Source organism: Dermochelys coriacea, chromosome 5 (assembly GCF_009764565.3).
Source record: "Dermochelys coriacea isolate rDerCor1 chromosome 5, rDerCor1.pri.v4, whole genome shotgun sequence".
Taxonomy (NCBI): domain Eukaryota; kingdom Metazoa; phylum Chordata; order Testudines; family Dermochelyidae; genus Dermochelys; species Dermochelys coriacea.
In genome coordinates, this window is record NC_050072.1 from 16,910,543 (window position 1) to 16,931,325 (window position 20,783).

The 20,783-nt window shown below is 44.5% G+C and overlaps 1 protein-coding gene across 2 annotated transcripts in view; it reads left to right on the forward strand.

Moving 5' to 3' along the window:
* MAPK4 (mitogen-activated protein kinase 4) overlaps window positions 1–20,783 on the forward strand; it is a 155,218-nt gene that overhangs the window by 116,302 nt on the left and 18,133 nt on the right. For both annotated transcript variants that reach the window (XM_038401152.2, XM_043514981.1), the window contains exon 3: window positions 6,027–6,171. In XM_038401152.2, the coding sequence (XP_038257080.1) occupies window positions 6,027–6,171 (145 nt within the window). The remainder of the gene's footprint in view (window positions 1–6,026; window positions 6,172–20,783) is intronic.

A 20,783-nucleotide genomic window follows, 5' to 3' on the forward strand; every position in this document is an offset into this window, starting at 1 on the left:
AGTTTCTTCCTTTACAGCTAGTTATTATGCAGTGTCAGCTATTTAACAGCTTCAGCATTATGATTCAGGCTGCAGTTTCATCTACGCTTTGAAGGTGTTGATGTCTGTGTGTATACAAACGCAGTCACTAACAAATGAGCTTAGTAAATATACGGTGTGTCTTTCTGTGCATTACTGATGATTTTTAACTTGGGAATATTTCTAAATACTTGTACAATAAAATAACAAAACAAAAATCAGAATAGTTAAGTTTTGTTTAACCCTGCTGCTCCCCACCCAAAACCAGATCAATAGTAAAGTGTTGAACTGACGGATCAAAAAGCTCAGACTCACGGATGGAAGCAGGGCTGGGGAATTTTGAGGGGAGACTGGGTGAGGAAAGTGGTCAGTGGAAACATGTGACTAAAAGAACCAGGCAGAGGAAAAGATGGGCTAGTGAAGGAGAAATAGAGCTTAGGAATAGGTTTGCAGAGTTGGAAAATGAAGAAGGGGCTCAGCAGGTACTTGTTGAAGGAGGAAGGATAAGGAAGAAGAGAAGAGAAGCTAGTCCTATAGGAAAAGCAGAAGAGTCAAGGGAGACTACACCAAATATGAGCCCCAGGAGGATACAGGATGGGTTGAAGAGGATTATAAGGCAAAATAGGAATGGAAAGAACTTGCAGCCAGAGGGAACAGGGGAGAGACTGGAGAATAGCACCGTCACCAGGAAAATGCAGGTCTATGTGATCGGGGACTCTTTATTGAGAAGAATAGACAGGCCTGTAACTAGAGCTGATCCAGAGAATAGAAGGGTGTGCTGTCTTCCGGGTGCTAAGATACGGGATGTAGACCTGAGGTTGAAAAGGATCCTAAAGGGAGCGGGAAAGAATCCCCTAATTATCCTTCATGTGGGAAAAAATGATATGGCTAGATTTTCGCTGGAAAGTATTAAGGGAGACTATGCTAGGCTGGGGAAGACGCTTAAGGAAATTGAGGCTCAGGTGATCTTTAGCAGGATCCTTCCTGTTCCTAGAGAAGGGCAACAAAGGTGTGACAAGATTATGACTGTCAACAGATGGCTTAGGCAGTGGTGCTATAAGGCGGGCTTTGGGATGTATGGCCACTGGGAGGCATTCACGGACAGAGGTCAGTTCTCTTGGGATGGACTTCATCTGAGTAGGGAAGGAAATAGACTTCTAGGATCAAGGCTGGCACAACTGATAAAGAGAGCTTTAAACTAGGAATTAGGGGGAGATGGATGGGAGATGTCCAGGAAATCTCCACGCCAGATTTTAGCATTGAGAGGGAAGAAGACGAAGTAAGAAAGGATACAGCCATGGGTAGGAGAATGTATATAAGGAGGAGGGCAGTGTGGATACTAGTCTAATAGGTTATACTGGCTGTAGAATGACTGTGCCTAATAGGGTACAAAATGTGAGCGAGGCCAAACAGCAAAAATTAAGCTGTTTATACACCAATGCGAGGAGCCTAGGTAACAAAATGGAGGAACTAGAGCTACTGGTGCAGGAAGTGAAACCAGATATTATAGGGATAACAGAAACATGGTGGAATAGTAGTCATGACTGAACTACAGGTATTGAAGGGTATGTGCTGTTTAGGAAAGACAGAAACAAAGGTAAAGGTGGTGGAGTAGCATTGTATATCAATGATGAAGTAGAATGTAAAGAAATAAGAAGCGATGCAATGGATAAGACGGAGTCCGTCTGGGCAAAAATTACATTGGGTAAGATAACTAGTAAAGCCTCTCCTACGATAGTGCTTGGGGTGTGCTATAGACCTCCGGGATCTAATTTGGATATAGATAGAGCCCTTTTTAATGTCTTTAATAAAGTAAATACTAATGGAAACTGCGTGATCATGGGAGACTTTAACTTCCCAGATATAGACTGGAGGACCAGTGCTAGTAATAATAATAGGGCTCAGATTTTCCTAGATGCGATAGCTGATGGATTCCTTCATCAAGTAGTTGCTGAACCGACTAGAGGGGATGCTATTTTAGATTTAATTTTGGTGAGTAGCGAGGACCTCATAGAAGAAATGGTTGTAGGGGACAATCTTGGCTCAAGTGATCATGAGCTAATTCAGTTCAAACTAAATGGAAGGATTAACAAAAATAAATCTGCAACTAGGGTTTTTGATTTCAAAAGGGCTAACTTTCAAAAATTAAGGAAATTAGTTAGGGAAGTGGATTGGACTGAAGAATTTATGGATCTAAAGGTAGAGGAGGCCTGGGATTACTTTAAATCAAAGCTGCAGAAGCTATCGGAAGCCTGTATCCCAAGAAAGGGGAAAACATTCATAGGAAGGAGTTGTAGACCAAGCTGGATGATCAAGCATCTTTGAGAGGTGATTAAGAAGAAGCAAAAAGCATACAGGGAGTGGAAGATGGGAGGGATCAGCAAGGAAAGCTACCTAATTGAGGTCAGAACATGTAAGGATAAAGTGAGACAGGCTAAAATTTGAGTAGAGTTGGACCTTGTAAAGGGAATTAAAACCAATAGTAAAAGGTTCTATAGCCATATAAATAAGAAGAAAACTAAGAAAGAAGAAGTGGGGCCGCTTAACACTGAGGATGGAGTGGAGGTTAAAGATAATCTAGGCATGGCCCAATATCTAAACAAATACTTTGCCTCAGTCTTTAATAAGGCTAAAGAGGATCTTAGGGATAATGGTAGCATGACAAATGGGAATGAGGATATAGAGGTAGATATTACCATATCTGAGGTAGAAGCGAAACTGAAACAGCTTAATGGGACTAAATCGGGGGCCCAGATAATCTTCATCCAAGAATATTAAAGGACTTGGCACCTGAAATTGCAAGCCCATTAGCAAGAATTTTTAATGAATCTGTAAACTCAGGAGTAGTAGCGAATGATTGGAGAATTGCTAATATAGTTCCTATTTTTAAGAAGGGAAAAAAAAGTGATCCGGGTAACTACAGGCCAGTTAGTTTGACATCTGTAGTATGCAAGGTCCTGGAAAAAATTTTGAAGGAGAAATTAGTTAAGGACATTAAAGTCAATGGTAAATGGGACAAAATACAACATGGTTTTACAAAAGGTAGATCATGCCAAACCAACCTAATCTCCTTTTTTGAAAAGGTAACAGATTTTTTAGATAAAGGAAATGCAGTGGATCTAATTTACCTAGATTTCAGTAAGGCATTTGATACCGTGCCACATGGGGAATTATTAGTTAAATTGGAGAAGATGGGGATCAATATGAACATCAAAAGGTGGATAAGGAATTGGTTAAAGGGGAGACTGCAACGGGTCCTACTGAAAGGCGAACTGTCAGGTTGGAGGGAGGTTACCAGTGGAGTTCCTCAGGGATCGGTTTTGGGACCAATCTTATTTAATCTTTTTATTACTGACCTTGGCACAAAAAGTGGGAGTGTGCTAATAAAGTTTGCAGATGATACAAAGCTGGGAGGTATTGCCAATTCGGAGAAGGATTGGGATATTATACAGGAGGATCTGGATGACCTTGTAAACTGGAGTAATAGTAATAGGATGAAATTTAATAGTGAGAAGTGTAAGGTTATGCATTTAGGGATTAATAACAAGAATTTTAGTTATAAGTTGGGGACGCATCAATTAGAAGTAACGGAAGAGGAGAAGGACCTTGGAGTATTGGTTGATCATGGGATGACTATGAGCTGCCATTGTGATATGGCTGTGAAAAAAGCTAATGCGGTTTTGGGATGCATCAGGAGAGGCATTTCCAGTAGGGATAAGGAGGTTTTAGTACCATTATACAAGGCACTGGTGAGACCTCACGTAGAATACTGTGTGCAGTTCTGGTCTCCCATCTTTAAAAAGAATGAATTCAAACTGGAGCAGGTACAGAGAAGGGCTACTAGGATGATCCGAGGAATGGAAAACTTGTCTTATGAAAGGAGACTTAAGGAGCTTGGCTTGTTTAGCCTAACTAAAAGAAGGTTGAGGGGAGATATGATTGCTCTCTATAAATATATCGGAGGGATAAATACAGGAGAGGGAGAAGAATTATTTCAGCTCAGCACCAATGTGGACACAAGAACAAATGGGTATAAACTGGCCACCAGGAAGTTTAGACTTGAAATCAGACGAAGGTTTTTAACCATCAGAGGAGTGAAGTTTTGGAATAGCCTTCCAAGAGAAGCAGTGGGGGCAAAAGATCTATCTGGTTTTAAGATTCTACTGGATAAGTTTATGGAGGAGATGGTATGATGGGATAATGGGATTTTGGTAAGTAATTGATCTTTAAATATTCAGGGTAAATAGGTCAAATCCCCTGAGATGGGATATTAGATGGATGGGATCTGAGTTACCCAGGAAAGAATTTTCTGTAGTATCTGGCTGGTGAATCTTGCCCATATGCTCAGGGCTTAGCTGATTGCCATATTTGGGGTCGGGAAGGAATTTTCCTCCAGGGCAGATTGGAGAGGCCCTGGAGGTTTTTCGCCTTCCTCTGTAGCATGGGGCATGGTTGACTTGAGGGAGGCTTCTCTGCTCCTTGAAGTCTTTAAACCACGATTTAAGGACTTCAATAGCTCAGACATAGGTGAGGTTTTTCATAGGAGTGGGTGGGTGAGATTCTGTGGCCTGCGCTGTGCAGGAGGTTGGACTAGATGATCAGAATGGTCCCTTCTGACCTTAGTATCTATGAATCTATGGATCTATGAATCAAGTCTATTAGTCCGTCCACACTCGTGTTGTGGAGCTTTGCATAGAAACAATAGGTCCACAGTACAGATTTCAGAGACACAAAAAAATTATAACTAGCCCCAGTTCAGTAAAGCACATGTTTAACTTTAAGTATGTGCTTAAGTGCTTTGCTGAATTGGATTTAATATAGTACATTTCTGAATCTTTTAACAAGTATCTAAAATAGTGTTTGTATGCAAAATAATGTTGCGATTTTAAGTTCACTTATCTTTCATTACTGATTTTGTGTGGAAGGTGCTTATACACTACGGAGATGGGCAGCTGTATAAAACCCCAAAACAGCTCATCTTGGGTTAGAAGCGAGTGCTTATCTTACTGGAGAGCTGAACGTTTCCCTCTCTACCTCCTGTGCGATATCAATCCTTGCAATCAATCTCTACCTCCTGTGCGATATCAACCTGTCATTTGACCAGGATTCTGTATTGCTTATCCTGCATATCAGACTCCTGCACTCAGGGGGCAGGGGGGAATTTCCACTTTTGATGGGAGCAGTGTGGGGATAGAAGAAAACATCTCTCTAGCAAATTGTTTTATAGTCCAGGTTGGGGTTGGGGCCCCCCTGTGCTCGGCACTGTACAAACCTGTCAGGCCTGATTTTTCAAGAGCTCAGCAACCACTGTACTGGCTGTTCTGACAACCTAGCCTCAGTTGTGGGTGCTGAGCACTTTTGAAAACGCTGGCCCATAGTAAACGACGGTCCCTATCCTGAAGAGCTTGCAGTCTAAATGAGCACACAGTCTGAGGCAGGCAGGCAGAATGGGGTAACAAAAATAATAGGACACTTTCATTTAAATTAACCATGGCTACAGTCGGTAGGCAGGTCAGTAGCAGTAAATGCAGTTCTCCAGCCATCATTAAAACAAGCTATCAGTAACTTGCAAAGGCAGTGGTCGTTTCCGTGGGGAGGGATTATGGTCAGAGTGCAGGGGAGGTGGTGAAAGGGGCAATCGTGTGGCTCTGCAGTTTGGCACCTGGAGATCACCACTGTGCGGCTGTGTGTGTTTATATATCCGCTTGTGCCGTTTGTCTAAATTTACCGCTCACCGTCAGGCGCAGTGAGGATGTCGGTCTTGCTGTTCCCTACAGTACCAATAGTTTGTCTCGGCGTTCCTCCTTTTCATGACATTTTGAAAGGGGAGAAAATGTTGCCTGCTTCTTCATGATGTAACTGGGATGAATTAAAGCAAAACCTTTCCAAGCTGGGATGACGAGCTCTAAATTCATCCCTTCACCCAGCGATTAGACAGCAAAAGGCAGGGATGGATGAAGTGTTTTCCAGAGTTATTTATATAGACCTGTATATTTTTAATCTTTCAGGGTTATCTTTCTGAAGGCTTAGTAACAAAATGGTATCGATCTCCACGCCTGCTCCTCTCACCGAACGCCTACACCAAAGCCATTGACATGTGGGCGGCAGGGTGCATCCTGGCGGAAATGCTCACGGGAAAGATGCTGTTTGCTGGTAGGTATCTCATTCCTGTTTGCTACTCCCTCCCTGCTTCTACGTCTCAAGTGAATGTTCAAAGCTGTTTTGAATGTTTAGCTGTTTAACTGAATCCCTGTCTACTTGCAGTCAGGAATAGCACAAGCGGCGGCAGTTCGAGTGCCCTATAATACCTCATGCTAAAGGTAATGCCTCTGAGCAGCGTAAGCTGCTCCTGCCCAAGCCCCATTTTACACTGGTGCAGCATTAGAGTTGTCCCTGGTGCAACTGCATTAGTGCAAATTCCCCTACTGTAGATAGGCCCGAAGAGTGAGAAGATAGTTCACTGTCTTCATTTCCATTCAGTCACTAAAAAGAAAAGGAGTACTTGTGGCACCTTAGAGACTAACAAATTTATTAGAGCATAAGCTTTCGTGAGTTACAGCTCACTTCATCGGATGCTCTAATAAATTTGTTAGTCTCTAAGGTGCCACAAGTACTCCTTTTCTTTTTGCGAATACAGACTAACACGGCTGCTACTATGAATTCAGTCACTAGTAACTCTGCCTGCTTGTGATGGTGGCTTTTGTTACGTCTGTATCCCCTGGGAACTGAACTGAATGCCCCAGAACATGTTATCATTAAACATTTTTATTACTGTAGTGCATAGAGTCTGCACTGAGGATCAGGGCCTCACTGTTCAAGTACCTCACTGGCCTGAACCCTGCAGGCGGCTTCCTGCTCAGGCTGAGGGTGGCGGAGGTGAGCTGGGGCGGGAAGCGGTTCCCCTGCGCGCGCGCCCCCCCCCTCGGGGCTACCTGCTGCGGTGCGGACGGCCCTCCTCACGCCCCCCCCAGCTCACCTCCGCCTCCCTGGGCCTGAGTGGGAAGCCGCTGCTTGCTTCTCAGCCTGCCCCAGCTTCCCGCGTGAACAGCTGATTTGTGGGAAGCCAGGGCAGGAGGGGGGGCGGAGAAGCAGAGCGGGGTGGCGCATTCAGGGGAGGAGGCGGAGCGGAGGTAAGCTGGGGCGGGGGGGGCTTGGAGAAGCTGGGGAGGCGGTGTGTTCAGGGGAGGAGGCGGAGGTGAGCTGGGGCCGTGGAGTCGGCGCCTAAGGCACCACTTTTGGCTGGTTAAATTTAGAAGCCCTTTTAGGGGGAGGGATAGCTCAGTGGTTTGAGCTTGGCCTGCTAAACCCAGGGTTGTGAGTTCAATCCTTGAGGGGGCTATTTGGTATCTGGGGCAAAAATTGGGGATTGGTCCTGCTTTGAGCAGGGGGTTGGATTAGATGACCTCCTGAGGTCCCTTCCAACCCTGATATTCTATATTCTAGAACTGGTTGTCCCTCGCGGAACAACCGGTTCTAAAAGGGCTTCTAAATTTAACAACCGGTTCTAGCGAACCAGTGCGAACCGGCTCCAGCTCACCACTGGCTGTACCTCCATTAGCTCCAATGGAAACCTGATTAACACCCATAAAGGAGAGCTCAGAAACAGGCCTGCTGTGTTGACTATAGCAGAAGGCAAGATGAAAAATTGACATCATTTTGTTTTTTTGCTACACATTGTGGAGGTAACCACTACTCCTCAGGGGTCACACTTCTGGAAATGCACTGAAAGAGCACCTGTGTGGCATGTATCAATGGAGGCTTTTGCCCAGGTAAATGAACATGCCCCCAAACCTTGCAGACATGATTTTGGTTGCCTTTCACAGCTTTGCCCCTAGCTGTTTGGGTGTTTGACAAGTTATATCAGCAAGTAATAAAGAAAGAAGCATGATATTAAAAATGAAACAATAAAAACACAGCAAAAGAGTGTAGTAACAGAGAAGCTGTGCAAAAAATAAAAGTGTGATCAGAAAACAAGTCTGAAATTGTTCTAAGCTGCATAGAAGAGAATACAGGCTACTATTGAGCACATCAGAAGTTTGGGATAGAGTTTTGCTTCCTTTCAGACTCTGGCATTTGCTGTCTTTATGCTAGCAAGAGTTCTGTTTCCGTACACTAACTCAAAACATGCATGTCCGCTCTAAAATGAGTTCTTGTTGATTAAGGAAAACAAAGAGAATGAATAAGGCATGAGGCTAGTCTCTGTGGAAGCGGATCAAGTTTAGAAAAGGTTAGAAATGGCCAAGATTTTTACAAGCGACGAAAGATTTTGGGTGCCTACCTTGACACACCTTAAGGAGGCCTGATTTTTAGAAAGTGCTAAGCCTAAGTGTAAGGGGACTGTTGCCCCCTTGCTAACATTCAGTGGGGGTGTTTTAGTTGCTAGCTCCCAGTATTAAAAAGGGGGAAGGGTCAATGGGGAATCAGGACCCTGAGACTGCCAGTCCCTAGGAGCAATGGGGAGAGGCCAATGCTCCAGGTCAGCCTGAATGATAGGGTGGGCAGGCTAATCAAGGAGTCAGGAGGGTCCCGTCCTCCGTGTGAGCTGGAATTGCCTGGGTCAGATAGAGTGGGGCCGAGCTAAGGAGAAAGCAGGCTCAAGCTGAGCTGGGGAGCAGAGCTGCAGCCCCAAAGCCAGAGGCACAGCCCAGAGAGAGCAGACTTGCCCTGGAAGGAGAGCTTCAGCAACCAGAGCCAGAGGGGCCAGAAAAGCAGCCCAGGAAGCAGGTCAATGCTGGGAGCAGAGTCACAGAAGCATCCTGCAGAGCAGACCTGTCCTGGGAGCAGAGCTGCAGCAACCAGAGCCAGAGGGGCCAGAGAAGCAGACCAGGGAGCTGGAGGTAGAGCAGCAGCCGTGCTGAGACAAAGTGGAGCTGGAGCTAAGAGAGAGTGGAGCTGGAGCCGGAGCTGGGGCTGGAGCAGCCTGGAGCCGGGTGTCATGAGTAGCTGGGGAGATTGAGGGGGGACCCTGGGCAGTGGGCCCAGCACAGAGAGATGCCTCAGCCAGGAGGCTCTGCAAGCCAGACTCAGAGGGGGATATGTAACCCTGACAGGGTGGGGGCAACGCTGGGAAGAAGGGCCCTGCCACCTAGAGCCTTTGGCCACCACCAGAGCGAGTGTCTAACCCACAGCATCCCTGCAGCACAGCCAGGGCCTGAGAAGAAGGCCTGGGACTTACAAGGAACAGACTGTGAACTGCCCGGACATTCCAAAGACACTGTTTGTGATGTTCCCTGCCACAGAGCGGGTTGATGTTTCCTTTAACTTTTCCCATTTTTCCTTATTCTTTTTAAAATTAATTGTTGATTAAATAACTTGCATTTGCTTCAAATTGTATGTAATGGTCAGTGGGTCAGAGAAGTGCCCAGTGCAGAGAGAGTACCCTGGAGTGGGGACACCCTAGCCCCTGTCCTACGTGACCACAACAAGACTGTGGGGTCGAGCTCCCCAGGAATCCTGGGCCCAGCCTTGTTGGGGTTACGAGGACTCTGCCAGCCAGGAGAGTGGAAGGGGAGTCCTCAAGGGCAGGGAGGCCCCTGGGTAAAGAAGTGGGAGCGAGGACTCAGATCCTTTCGCTAGCCCACTTCACCGGGGTAGTGCAGAAGCCAGGAAAGTTCCCCACAATAGCGGGACTATTCCCCCGCTTACATAAGCAAGCTCCTTTAAGGTAATTTAAGTTGGGCACTCACACATAGAGGTACCGAAAACCACTAGTCACTATGGAAAGTCTTGGTCAATGCCCTTGCCACAGAGCAGGGCTTGGTATCAACTGACTTCAGTGGCTACTGTGTAACATGCATGTTTCTCTGCTAGTACAAGCTAGAGCCATATCTGAGAACAAAATGGCTGCTAAACTCTGCATGGAACAGGTAGTTACTAGAAATCTAAAGGTGCATTTGATTTGATTATATGACATGACTGGATTTGTTGACCCTGGAAGTCCCTTCTACTCCTCTGTTCCTATAATAAAACAGGATCATTGTTTTATAGCCCCACATAGAAACATACAACATTTTAGCAGTAAAATCCTGGAAGATATCCTGATGTTCTCAAGAAAATCTTTATCCAGTGTATTTGCTAAACTGTTACTGGAGGAAGCAGGGGCCATATCACCTGCTAAATACTGGTTGGGCCCTTAAGCACTATATGAAGCTGGGACATTCAGTAATTTTTTTCAAGAATGAAATAGATAATCTTCCTTCCTGGGGTATTTAATAGTTTCCCTTCTCTATTGTCATTATCACTGCCTATTATTATTTTGAAAGACAGGAGCAGTTTAATGCATTCATAAGCAGCCCAGCATAGGTTTTTCTAAATAAATCATCAGATCCATTAATAATGTAGAACAGCCCTTTCTTCAAAAATATTTCAGTGCACTGCATTGTGCTGCAGCCATGTGACTTTTGGTATGCAGCCACTCTGATCTCTTCATCACTTTTATTTTATTTCAAACAAGGACCAAAGCTTTCAACTTCCATATTTCTCTTGTAAAAGCTACAATTAAGCATTCAGTGTTGTTTAGAAGAGATAGTTAAAATTGCCCTTGTCTTTGTGTATATATCTCTCTCTGTTTCTTTCTCTCTCTCTCTCCCCCTGTAAATTCTCTAGTTAACGGTATGGCCATGGTGGCATAAGTGACAGCTAAGGGTAGTTGCCTGAGTAACCCTCCTGACCATCTGGGTACGTCCTTGGGTGGCTATCCCACGTCGCTGCCTGTGTCACCATTTAGGCACTAGTTCAAGTAGAGCTAGCGCATCTCTGACTACCTGTGCTAGAAAGTACCCTCCCAGCTGCTGTGTAGACGTACCCTCAGAAATACAGCTCCACAAAACCTGAAACCTACTTTGTTTTTTTTAGAACCCAAACCAGATTATAGTCCAAGACAACAGGATTTGGCATAAGCCATATTAGACAAAACTTTAAAATAGTGCTTGGCTCCTTGTTTTTCTGGTTTCCACCATTTTATGACTCCTTAGTAGACCCCATAATGCTGATATACTTAGTTTACAGGTGAAGATCAAAATTAAAACTGCAAAAAACACCTGTCCCTTTGTTTTGTTTTTTCCTAGGAGTAGTACTTAGTATTTCTATTCACCTTTTATCAGGGGATCGCAAAGTATTTTCAAAACATGAATGAATTAAGCCCCATAACACCCTGTAAGGTAAGTATTACTCTTCCCATTTTATAGGAGGGGAAGCTGAAGCATAGAGAGGTGTGTAGTGTCCTGTACAACATCGGTGGTAGACATAGACACAACCTGTCAGATTTGTAGGTTAACCACTAATCTATGCTCCATCTCCTGTAAAGGTTTTCTATTAGCTAGAGGTAATAGGATGACATCTTCAAAAGTTAAAATTTAGGCTACGTACGAAGAAAACTTTCCCAATTGGCTGTGTCTACACACAAAAGTTGTACCATGTTAACTGTATGAGGCTAGTTAATGTAACCCCAAAGACCAAAGCAGACTGTGAAGAACTTCAAAAAGATCTCACAAAACTAAGTGATTGGGCAACAAAATGGCAAATGAAATTTAATGTGGATAAATGTAAAGTAATGCACATTGGAAAAAATAACCCCAACTATACATACAATATGGGGCTAATTTAGCTATAACTAATCAGGAGAAAGATCTTGGAGTCATCGTGGATAGTTTTCTTAAGACGTCCATGCAATGTGCAGCGGCAGTCAAAAAAGCAAATGGGATGTTAGGAATCATTAAAAAAGGGATAGAGAATAAGATGGAGAATATCTTATTGCCCTTATATAAATCCATGGTACGCCCATATCTTGAATACTGCGTACAGATGTGGTCCCCTCATCTCAAAAGAGATATACTGGCATTAGAAAAGGTTCAGAAAAGGGCAACTAAAATGATTAGGGGTTTGGAACGGGTCCCATATGAGGAGAGATTAAAGAGGCTAGGACTTTTCAGCTTGGAAAAGAGGAGACTAAGGGGGGATATGATAGATATCTATAAAATCATGAGTGGTGTAGAGAAAGTGAATAAGGAAAAGTTATTTACTTGTTCCCATAATATAAGAACTAGGGGCCACCAAATGAAATTAATGGGCAGCAGGTTTAAAACAAATAAAAGGAAGTTCTTCTTCACACAGCGCACAGTCAACCTGTGGAACTCCTTGCCTGAGGAGGTTGTGAAGGCTAGGACTATAACAGGGTTTAAAAGAGAACTGGATAAATTCATGGAGGCTAAGTCCATAATGGCTATTAGCCAGGATGGGTAAGGAATGGTGTCCCTAGCCTCTGTTTGTCAGAGGGTGGAGCTGGATGGCAGGAAAGAGATCACTGATCATTACCTGTTAGGTTCACTCCCTCTGGGGCACCTGGCATTGGCCACAGTCAGTAGACAGGATACTGGGCTGGATGGACCTTTGCTCTGACCCAGCATGACCATTCTCATGTTCTTAACCCCTATAGTATGGATACAGTTATATCTGTAAAAGTGTGCTTACTAGTGTACCTATTCTTGTGTGGGAAGAGGCATAAACTATACCAGCATCAGGCACTTTTTTACTAGGAATTGTACCAGCATAACTATATCGAGTTTAAAAAAAAATCATCACACCCCTACTCAACATAGTTATGCTGGTACAAAGCTGTGTGTCGGCCAGGTCTGAGGCACATTATACTGTGCAACAACATCCCTGGGGGAGGACTGATGAAAACCTAATTGTCTGAATCACTCAAACCTGACCAAGGACCATAGTGTGTGTACATATATATGTAATACTCCTGCTCTGACAGCAGTGTGGACCAGGCAACCTAACACCACTAGCTCTTACTGATTTTCAGTTTCTGCCACTCTAAAAATGTTTCTGTGGCTGTGGACATGGCATCTTTCCCTGCTCCCCTGATTACAGAGCCAAGGTATGGCACAGAGATCCCACCTACCCTGGCCTTCGTGCTCGACCCTTAAGGACCACTTCAGGAGAGGGATCCTCTCTACATGGACACACAACTCTCAGTGTAAGGAGAAGGGCAGGCGTCTGTCTACAATAGAGGATCTGCCCTGACTCTCTCTTTACAAGTCTGTTTTTAAATCAGGGCTGTGACCGGCAGTCTGGTTTACAGCTGTTTGCAGGTCAGGCTGTTTGCGTAGCTTCTCTGTCCCTGCTGCACAAACACAGTGCCCATATGGTCCCTGACCGTGTCATTCTGAGCGTACACAGCATGTTTGAGGGTCTTGGGCGCCAAGTAAATAGACCATAAGAGACAATTGCATGATTTTGCTCACAGAGACCATTGTAAACCTCTTTATAATTACATCTGGGTTAATTGGTTTTCGTACATGCTTCATTTATATAGTTTAATTTGGGTGCTTAGCACAAATCAATATCATTAGCTCAGTAGACTGTCTGAGATGCTTAAACAATTTAAATGAATAATGATGATCAATTATTGGAAACAACAGCTCTTAAACTAGTGTCTCTTGTTAGACCTTTGTCCTCTGTGCCTATCTGTACAGCGGATGGGGGGAGGGGAGTGAGAGACAGAGGATGTAAATAAATGAGAAGGTTACAGATACATCAAAGGGCACTGAGGATACCAAAATAGCTCACAAAATTGAAGTTTTAGTAATCTGTAATACTACCAGAATCAGATTTATTGTTTTTACCTTGAGAACAGAATTCACAGCCAAGCAACTAACATGAATCCGGTTCTCTCCAGTCCTCCGAAGAGAAAATGCTTGAAATGCAAAAGCATATCATGAATCATTCTATGCTGTAATACAAATACAGGGCTTTTCGTCAGTAAAACTCAAAGCGCTTTGCAAAGGAAGTCAGTATCATCATCCCCATTTTACAGGTGGGGAAACTGAGACACAGAGCGGGGAAATGACTTGCACAGAGTCACCCAGCAGGCCAGTGGCAGAACCAGGAATAGAACCAAGGTTGCCTGATTGGTCTAGCCACTAGGTCACACTGCCTCCCTGAATGTGGTTGTACAATTCATTGAATAAAAATAAAAATGCTGCTTGGCCACTTGCAATTGCTTTCAGTAGCCTGATTTGCAACTTTTCTCTGTCTTTGTGTCATGATTGAACAATGGGCCCCTCTTTTTGGAACATCTTTTCCATGCCTTGCCTACCTTGGCCCGTTTGTAAAAGACTCTTGCATGTTTATTTGCTTCTCTTACCCTCAAAGTTTGCCAAACCCATGATTTTCAGTTAAACCATATTACGGGTCTGAAGTCACTGACATCAATGGGGATCTTTTCATAGATTCTCAAGCCCTTGTCAATAAACAGATTGTGAAAGGTGCCAGACTAATAGCCCTGGTGAGTTGGATCCTCTGTTTACACACAAAGCAGGTATAGCACAAGTAGCAGTACCACAGGCTTCCCCCTGTCGCATGCTGCCGATGTGTCCCCATTGGTATTCTGCCTCTTGGGGCACTGCCAACAGTGTGCCCTTTGTGAGGGAAGGTATTGTGTGTCCACTAAGAATAGGACTGAGACCGACCAGTAGTGCTTCACAGAAGCCACTGAACACCTATTCCTGCTGACCTTTTCTGGATTTGAACTGGTAGCCTTCTGACAAAGGCTCTAAAGGCCATCACTAACTCCCAAGCCATCCACCCCCTGAGGTTAGCTGTTTACAACAATAGCTTAGTCCATTTTTGGTGAGAAGGATGGTTTGGACTTAGAGGTGCAAACAAGTTGACACATTCTCAGCTCATTCTCTGCCAACCCAGCACAGCAAACTTACAGTAAATTTGATATTTAAAAAAACAGAGCAGTGTGTTAGGTCAAGATGAGGCAGTGCAGCTCCACCCAGCAAAGGTCCAGCAGGGATGCAGAATGTGTTTTATCACTTTGCTGATACAAACATATTTTTGGATGTGAGATTGGTTCCCTCCTGTGAACAAGAAAAGGAATTTGCAAAGTGCAAGGTCATCTACTTATGAACTAATAAGAATTTTTGCTATATGCTGATGACGTATCAGTTGGAAGTGACAGAGGAGGAGAAAGACCCGGGTGTATTGATTGATCACAGGACTATGACCATCAATGTGATGTGGCTCAGAAAAAGGCCAGTGCCGTCCTAGAATGCATCAGGTGAGGTATTTCCATAGAGATAGGAAAGTGTTAGTCCATTATATAAGGCACTGGTGAGACCTCATCTGGAATACTGTGTGCAATTCTGGTCCCCCCATGTTTAAGAAGGATGAATTCAAATGGGAACAGATGCAGAGAAGGCCTACTGGGATGATCAGAGGAATGGAGAATCTATTTTATGAGAGGAGACTCAAAGAACTTGGCTTGTTTAGCCTGACCAAAAGAAAGCTGAGGGGAGATATGATTGCTCACTATAAAAAACAGCAGAGGGATAAATACCTGGGAGGGAGAGGAGTTATTTAAGTTAAGCACCAAAGTAGACACAAGAACAAATAGATATAAACTGGACATCGACAAGTTTAGGCTTGAAATTAGGCAAAGGTTTCTAACCATCAGAGGAGTGAAGTTTTGAACAGCCTTCCCAGGGGAGCAGTGGAGGCAAAAACCTATCTGGCTGCAAAACTGAGCTTTGTAAGTTTATGGAGGGGATGGTATGATGCGCATGTGGCCCATCTGCGACTGTGAGTAGCAAATATCTCTATTGGCCAGTAACAGGACATTAAGTGGGGAGGGCTCTGAGTTACTACAGAAAATTCTTTCCTGGATGTCTGGCTGGTGGGTCTTGCCCAAATGCTCAGGGTCATCCTTGCCCTCTGATGATTGGTTATTCACTCACAGTTCACCCACTCTTTGACTTCAGGCTCAATTCACATACCCTCTGTGCTCCCTTCTTCTTGTAACACCCCGTGTAATGGCCCTCTGCATTCCTGGTCTCTTTCAGCTAATACCCACCTCCAATTATATTTTTAAAAAAGAAACAAAGTAACAACAACAAGAAAAATCAAGGACCTAGCATGCTGCTTGCAAATCATCCCAATGCTCATTCTGCTTGTATGTTCTATTTCTCCTCCCTCCTCCCTCCCCACAACACTTTGTCTCTTTTGTCTGTTGATATTGCAAGTTCTTCAGGGCTGGGGCTAGCTTTTATTCTCTGTCTGTATAGGGCTTAGCACAGAGGGGTCCTGATCTTAGTTGGGGTCCCTAGACCAGGGGTTGGCAACCTTCGGCACACGGCCCATCAAGGTAATCAACATTTTGTTGACCGTCCGCAGGCACAGCCACCTGCAGCTCCCAGTGGCCGTGGTTCGCCGTTCCCGGCCACTGGGAGCTGTGGGGCCGTGCCTATGGATGGTTAATGTAAACAAAATGTCTCACGGCCTGCCAGCGGATTACCCTGATGGGCCACGTGCCAAAGGTTGCCAACCTCTGTCCTAAACATTGATGTATTACAAATAATAATTCTGACAAAGTATATTATTGTATTGTTGTCTCTTCTTCTGACACCAGTGTTCTCATGCTCACACCAGCATTGCCCCTTCCCTGAATTGTAGCAGACTTTCCCAGGCTTTGCAAGTTGGCTTCCTAGTGGTGGAGAAATCAATGAAGATGATTCTGGGTATATGCTGAGTAGAACTTGTTTTATTTACGCAGGTACATCAGCCCTGAAATGAGATGGTCAAAGAGCATTTGGGGCAATCCCATCTCCTAGGAACCTCAGCCCAACACCAAAACCCTCTTCCAAGCAGAGCCCAGTGCAGACAGTAAATTCTTCTGCTGCTCGCACAGCTCCCTCCACATATCAGCTTGCATACCCCAAAACTAACAACAGAGCACATCTTCCATGAATAAAAACTTACTTGCACATTAAAAAAAAGAATTTGGAAAGATTATATATAACAGCGCCACCTTGTGATGCCTACCGTAATGTATCATGACATGCATCCTTGGCTAAATGGTTTATTTAATGAAGTAATTGTTTAAGCTTGTGTTCTGTGCATTGTGCCTGCCTCACTGGTGTCAATGGGAGCAGGACCATATCCCTGTGTGCATAGAAAAACAAAACAAGCTGCATAACATTTGGCTTCTAACCTTAATTGTGCTGTTCTCCTCTCTTCTCTTTCCCTGCACTCCTTCTAGCGTTCACAAAGATACATTGCATTTATTGGCTTCTGCTTTATGATGTTTGAAATACATGTAACAGAAAGAGCTAGAGCCTGCTAAACCAATGGGAATTTTGATTGGTCCCAGGGTCTCTAGTGAAGGAGAAATGCCCCATTGTAGAAGAGACCAGCTGCACAGTATATGAACAGGGAGGCCTGCAGTTTTCATGGGCCCCTTGAAGACCAAAGTTCTTAGATTTTGACATATTTATTACAATTAAAGCTAGGAGTCAATTCACTTTTAGTCAGTGTCATAGACATTTGCAACAAACCAACAATTTAAATTTGGTAGCTCAGTTATTGGGGAGTATAAAATAGCTCTGTGATGGCTTTTAATGCTGGTTTGGACAGTTTTAGGATGCTTAGCCTAAAACAATTCACAGGTGTCTGTAACAGCACGAAGACTCAGAGGTGCAGCGCTTCCTGCTAGTCATTTGGGAAATAGCTCTTCCAGCACTCAGAGCACCTCCTGGTGGCTGGTGTCTCGCCTGCCTCAGGCCCCCTGTGTCCCTCCTGGACCCCAGTGCACTTTACCTCAGGGTTCTGCCCCAGTAGTACCCCCAGATGCTGGGTCTCCCCCAACCCTCTACACTCACCTTGCCTCAGTGACTACTGCCAGTCATCATCTAGCCCCCCGTCACTGGGGCAGACTGCAGTCTGTCATGGCCACTCATTATTGGCAGGGAGGTCAGATCAGCTGCCTCTGCCTATTGCCGGGCTGCACCTCCCAGCCCAGTACCTGCTTTGGCCTTTAGCAAGGCCTCAGCCTGGGGAGTTGCCAGGCTTGAGCTCCCCTTGCCCTTGCCCAGCACTGCTCTGCTTCAGGTACCCTATTTCCAGGCAACTAGGTCCTTTTCTCTCTAAGGCTGGAGAGAGACTATAACCTAGCTCCTCCCTTAGCCCTTCTTATCAAGGCCTGCTGTGACCCGATTAGATGTGGCCCCAGCAGTGGCCTCTTCTCCAATCAGCCTACCTTTTCTCCCAGGAGCGAGGTAACTGCCCCGCTACAGTGTCACCTCAACTGATTTTGATATCACATTGTTGTATGCAGTGTTGTTGTAGTTGTGTTGGTCCCAGGATATTAGAGAGATAAGGTGGGTGTGGTAATATCTTTTATTGGATCAACTTCCATTGGTGAGAGAGACAAGCTTTTGAGCTTACACACACCTGAAGACGCGCTCTTGTCTCTCTCACCAGCAGAAGTTGGTTCAGTAAAATATATTACCTCACCCACCTTGTCTCTCTAACATCCTGGGACCAACACACCTACAACAACACTGCCAACGGGGGATTTCTCTGACACATTTCTCTCTTTTTTAACATAGTGCAGCGATCCGTTTGAAAAGTTTAATTATCCTGAGACTGAAGTCCTGACTCCAAATCCTAGACCTGTCTGCAAGTCTAAAGGGAAGTCACCTTTCCAAAGAGATAGGGCATGATGTTCAACTCCTAATACTCTAGATAACAACATTAACATAGTATCTTTAGTTCTTGTCTTGTCTTTCATAATTAATGCACTCACAACTGCCATACCAGTTGTATAAATACAGGATAAACATATAGAGAGACCTGTCTTCCTAAGAGCACTAGCTATTTCAGGTTTCAGTTAGCAGCTTTTGTGTTGGACACATTTGGCAATCAGTGGCCGGAAATAAGAATAACCATTAAAACCTTTTGATTTTTAACAACTTGTAATTTGCATCCCACTTAGGGATTTAGCCTAACAACAAACCGTTTGTTTCCTGTTATTCTCCTTTAACTTCACGTGGAGTCGCTATGCAAATCTCTGAATGTCCAAAACATAGCTTTTCTGTAGGAGACCGTATTCATTTGCAGCTGGATGGAGATTAGGGAGCATCACTGTAGCAAAACACTGCAGGAAGCCCTAAGAATAGGTCTCTCTGTCATTTAAATTCGGCTGTTTCTTTCTCTTCTCACCCCCCAAATCTGAAATATCTTTATATGAGCCCCTACTGATGGTGTGCATTGTGGGGGGTGATGAGCATCAGCACTAATTTAATCATTGCCTTTTGGAATGTCCATTTAAACCCATTGTCACATGCTGGGTAAGGGCTCTATCAGGCCAGTAGGCAGAACTCTGAGGAAGGGGAGGGGAAGGGTGGGGGGCATGATGATGTATTGCTCCAGGGAGAGCCTTCGGAGTATTATACACTGGGGAGAAAAAAGACCTCCTTGAACTCCCCAGCACACAGAGGGAGCACATCCACTGCCATACCAATTTCTAGGGCACAGCATATCCTCCCACCTGCATATCATTCCCACTGCACCTGCTGGTTTCTGGGGGTGAGGCATGGTGCCATCTACCCACTTGTCCTCCTCCCTGCCCCTTTTGCACTCTGTGTGCCCCCCCTCTCCAAAGAAGGTCCAAAAGAGTCACTGCTCTCCCCTAAGCTCAGGGTTTGTAATGCTGCCAGGCCTTGTCCCCTCCTTCCCCAAGCACCCACAGAAGGGGCAGGCACCATGTGCACTGAGTGCATATTGCCCTCTTCCAGATGGATTGTCCGGCATGTTTAAATGTTTGTGACAGTGGGCCAGAATCTGATCTGATTTACACTGCTGTAAATCTGCACTGATTCCATTGACTGGGAGTGGGAGTTCCTCTGGATTTACACAGGGTAACTGACAGCAGAATCTGACCCTGTGTTTTCCTCTAGTGATTGATGCTCCCAGGGTAAGCACTGATGCTACTGATTTCAGTGGTAGCCGTGTTAGTCTGTATCAGCAAAAAAATCGAGGAGTCCTTGTGGCACCTTAGAGACTAACAAATTTATTTGGGCATAATCCTTTCATGTATTTATACCTGCTCCTGTATCTTTTACTTCATACATCTGATGAAGTGGGTTTTAGCCCACGAAAGCTTATGCCCAAATAAATGTGTTAGTCTCTAAGGTGCCACAAGTACTCCTTGTTTTTTTTACTGATGCTACTGTAACTGATAGACTTTCTCCTCTGACTGAAGTGGAAGATGCCGGTTTGTTTTGGAGCTGCAAGACCTAGTTTCTATCACCGAGGCTTCAGTTTGGTAGTTCAGCTGGCGATTATGGTGTCTGCTGTTTGTTGTCATGGGTTCCTTACGTTATGTCTCAGAGAGGTGATTGCCCCCTCTAAATGATGTCTCTGTCTAGCATCCCTGGTTAATAAAGGCAAGCAATTTCAGCTACTAAAATAATAATGAAAGTAGATGTGAGTTTGACTTTGATAGCAGTGTTAATAATTTAGAACACTGATGAGATTCCATCAACACTGATCTCCTGCAGTAGCCACATTCTTGGCTGGATCGCTCTATCTCACTTGGCCATCGCTAGCAGCATGGTCAGAACCGCTGGCCTGTAAATATTTCACAGATAAATGCTCATTACTCTTGCTGTAGCTCTACAGCCCACGGATTACTGGCAAAGCAGGTTGGGAAAAAATCATTCAACCTTCAAGGAACTTCATGGTACAAAAATCCCCTTTTGTTGATCAGCTATAGATATCCAGCTGATCTTAGCCGATGGGCTTAGACGGGATGTTTATAAGCAGAGATTCAGGCAGACAGAAGGCAGATAGTACAGCTCGGTATTTATGCAGTGCCGCTTCTTGGTATACATAAGAAAGTGAAAACCATCATGGGAACTCTTGGTCTGAATTCAATCTTTGATAAAGAATAGAATTAACAGTTAAAATATTGA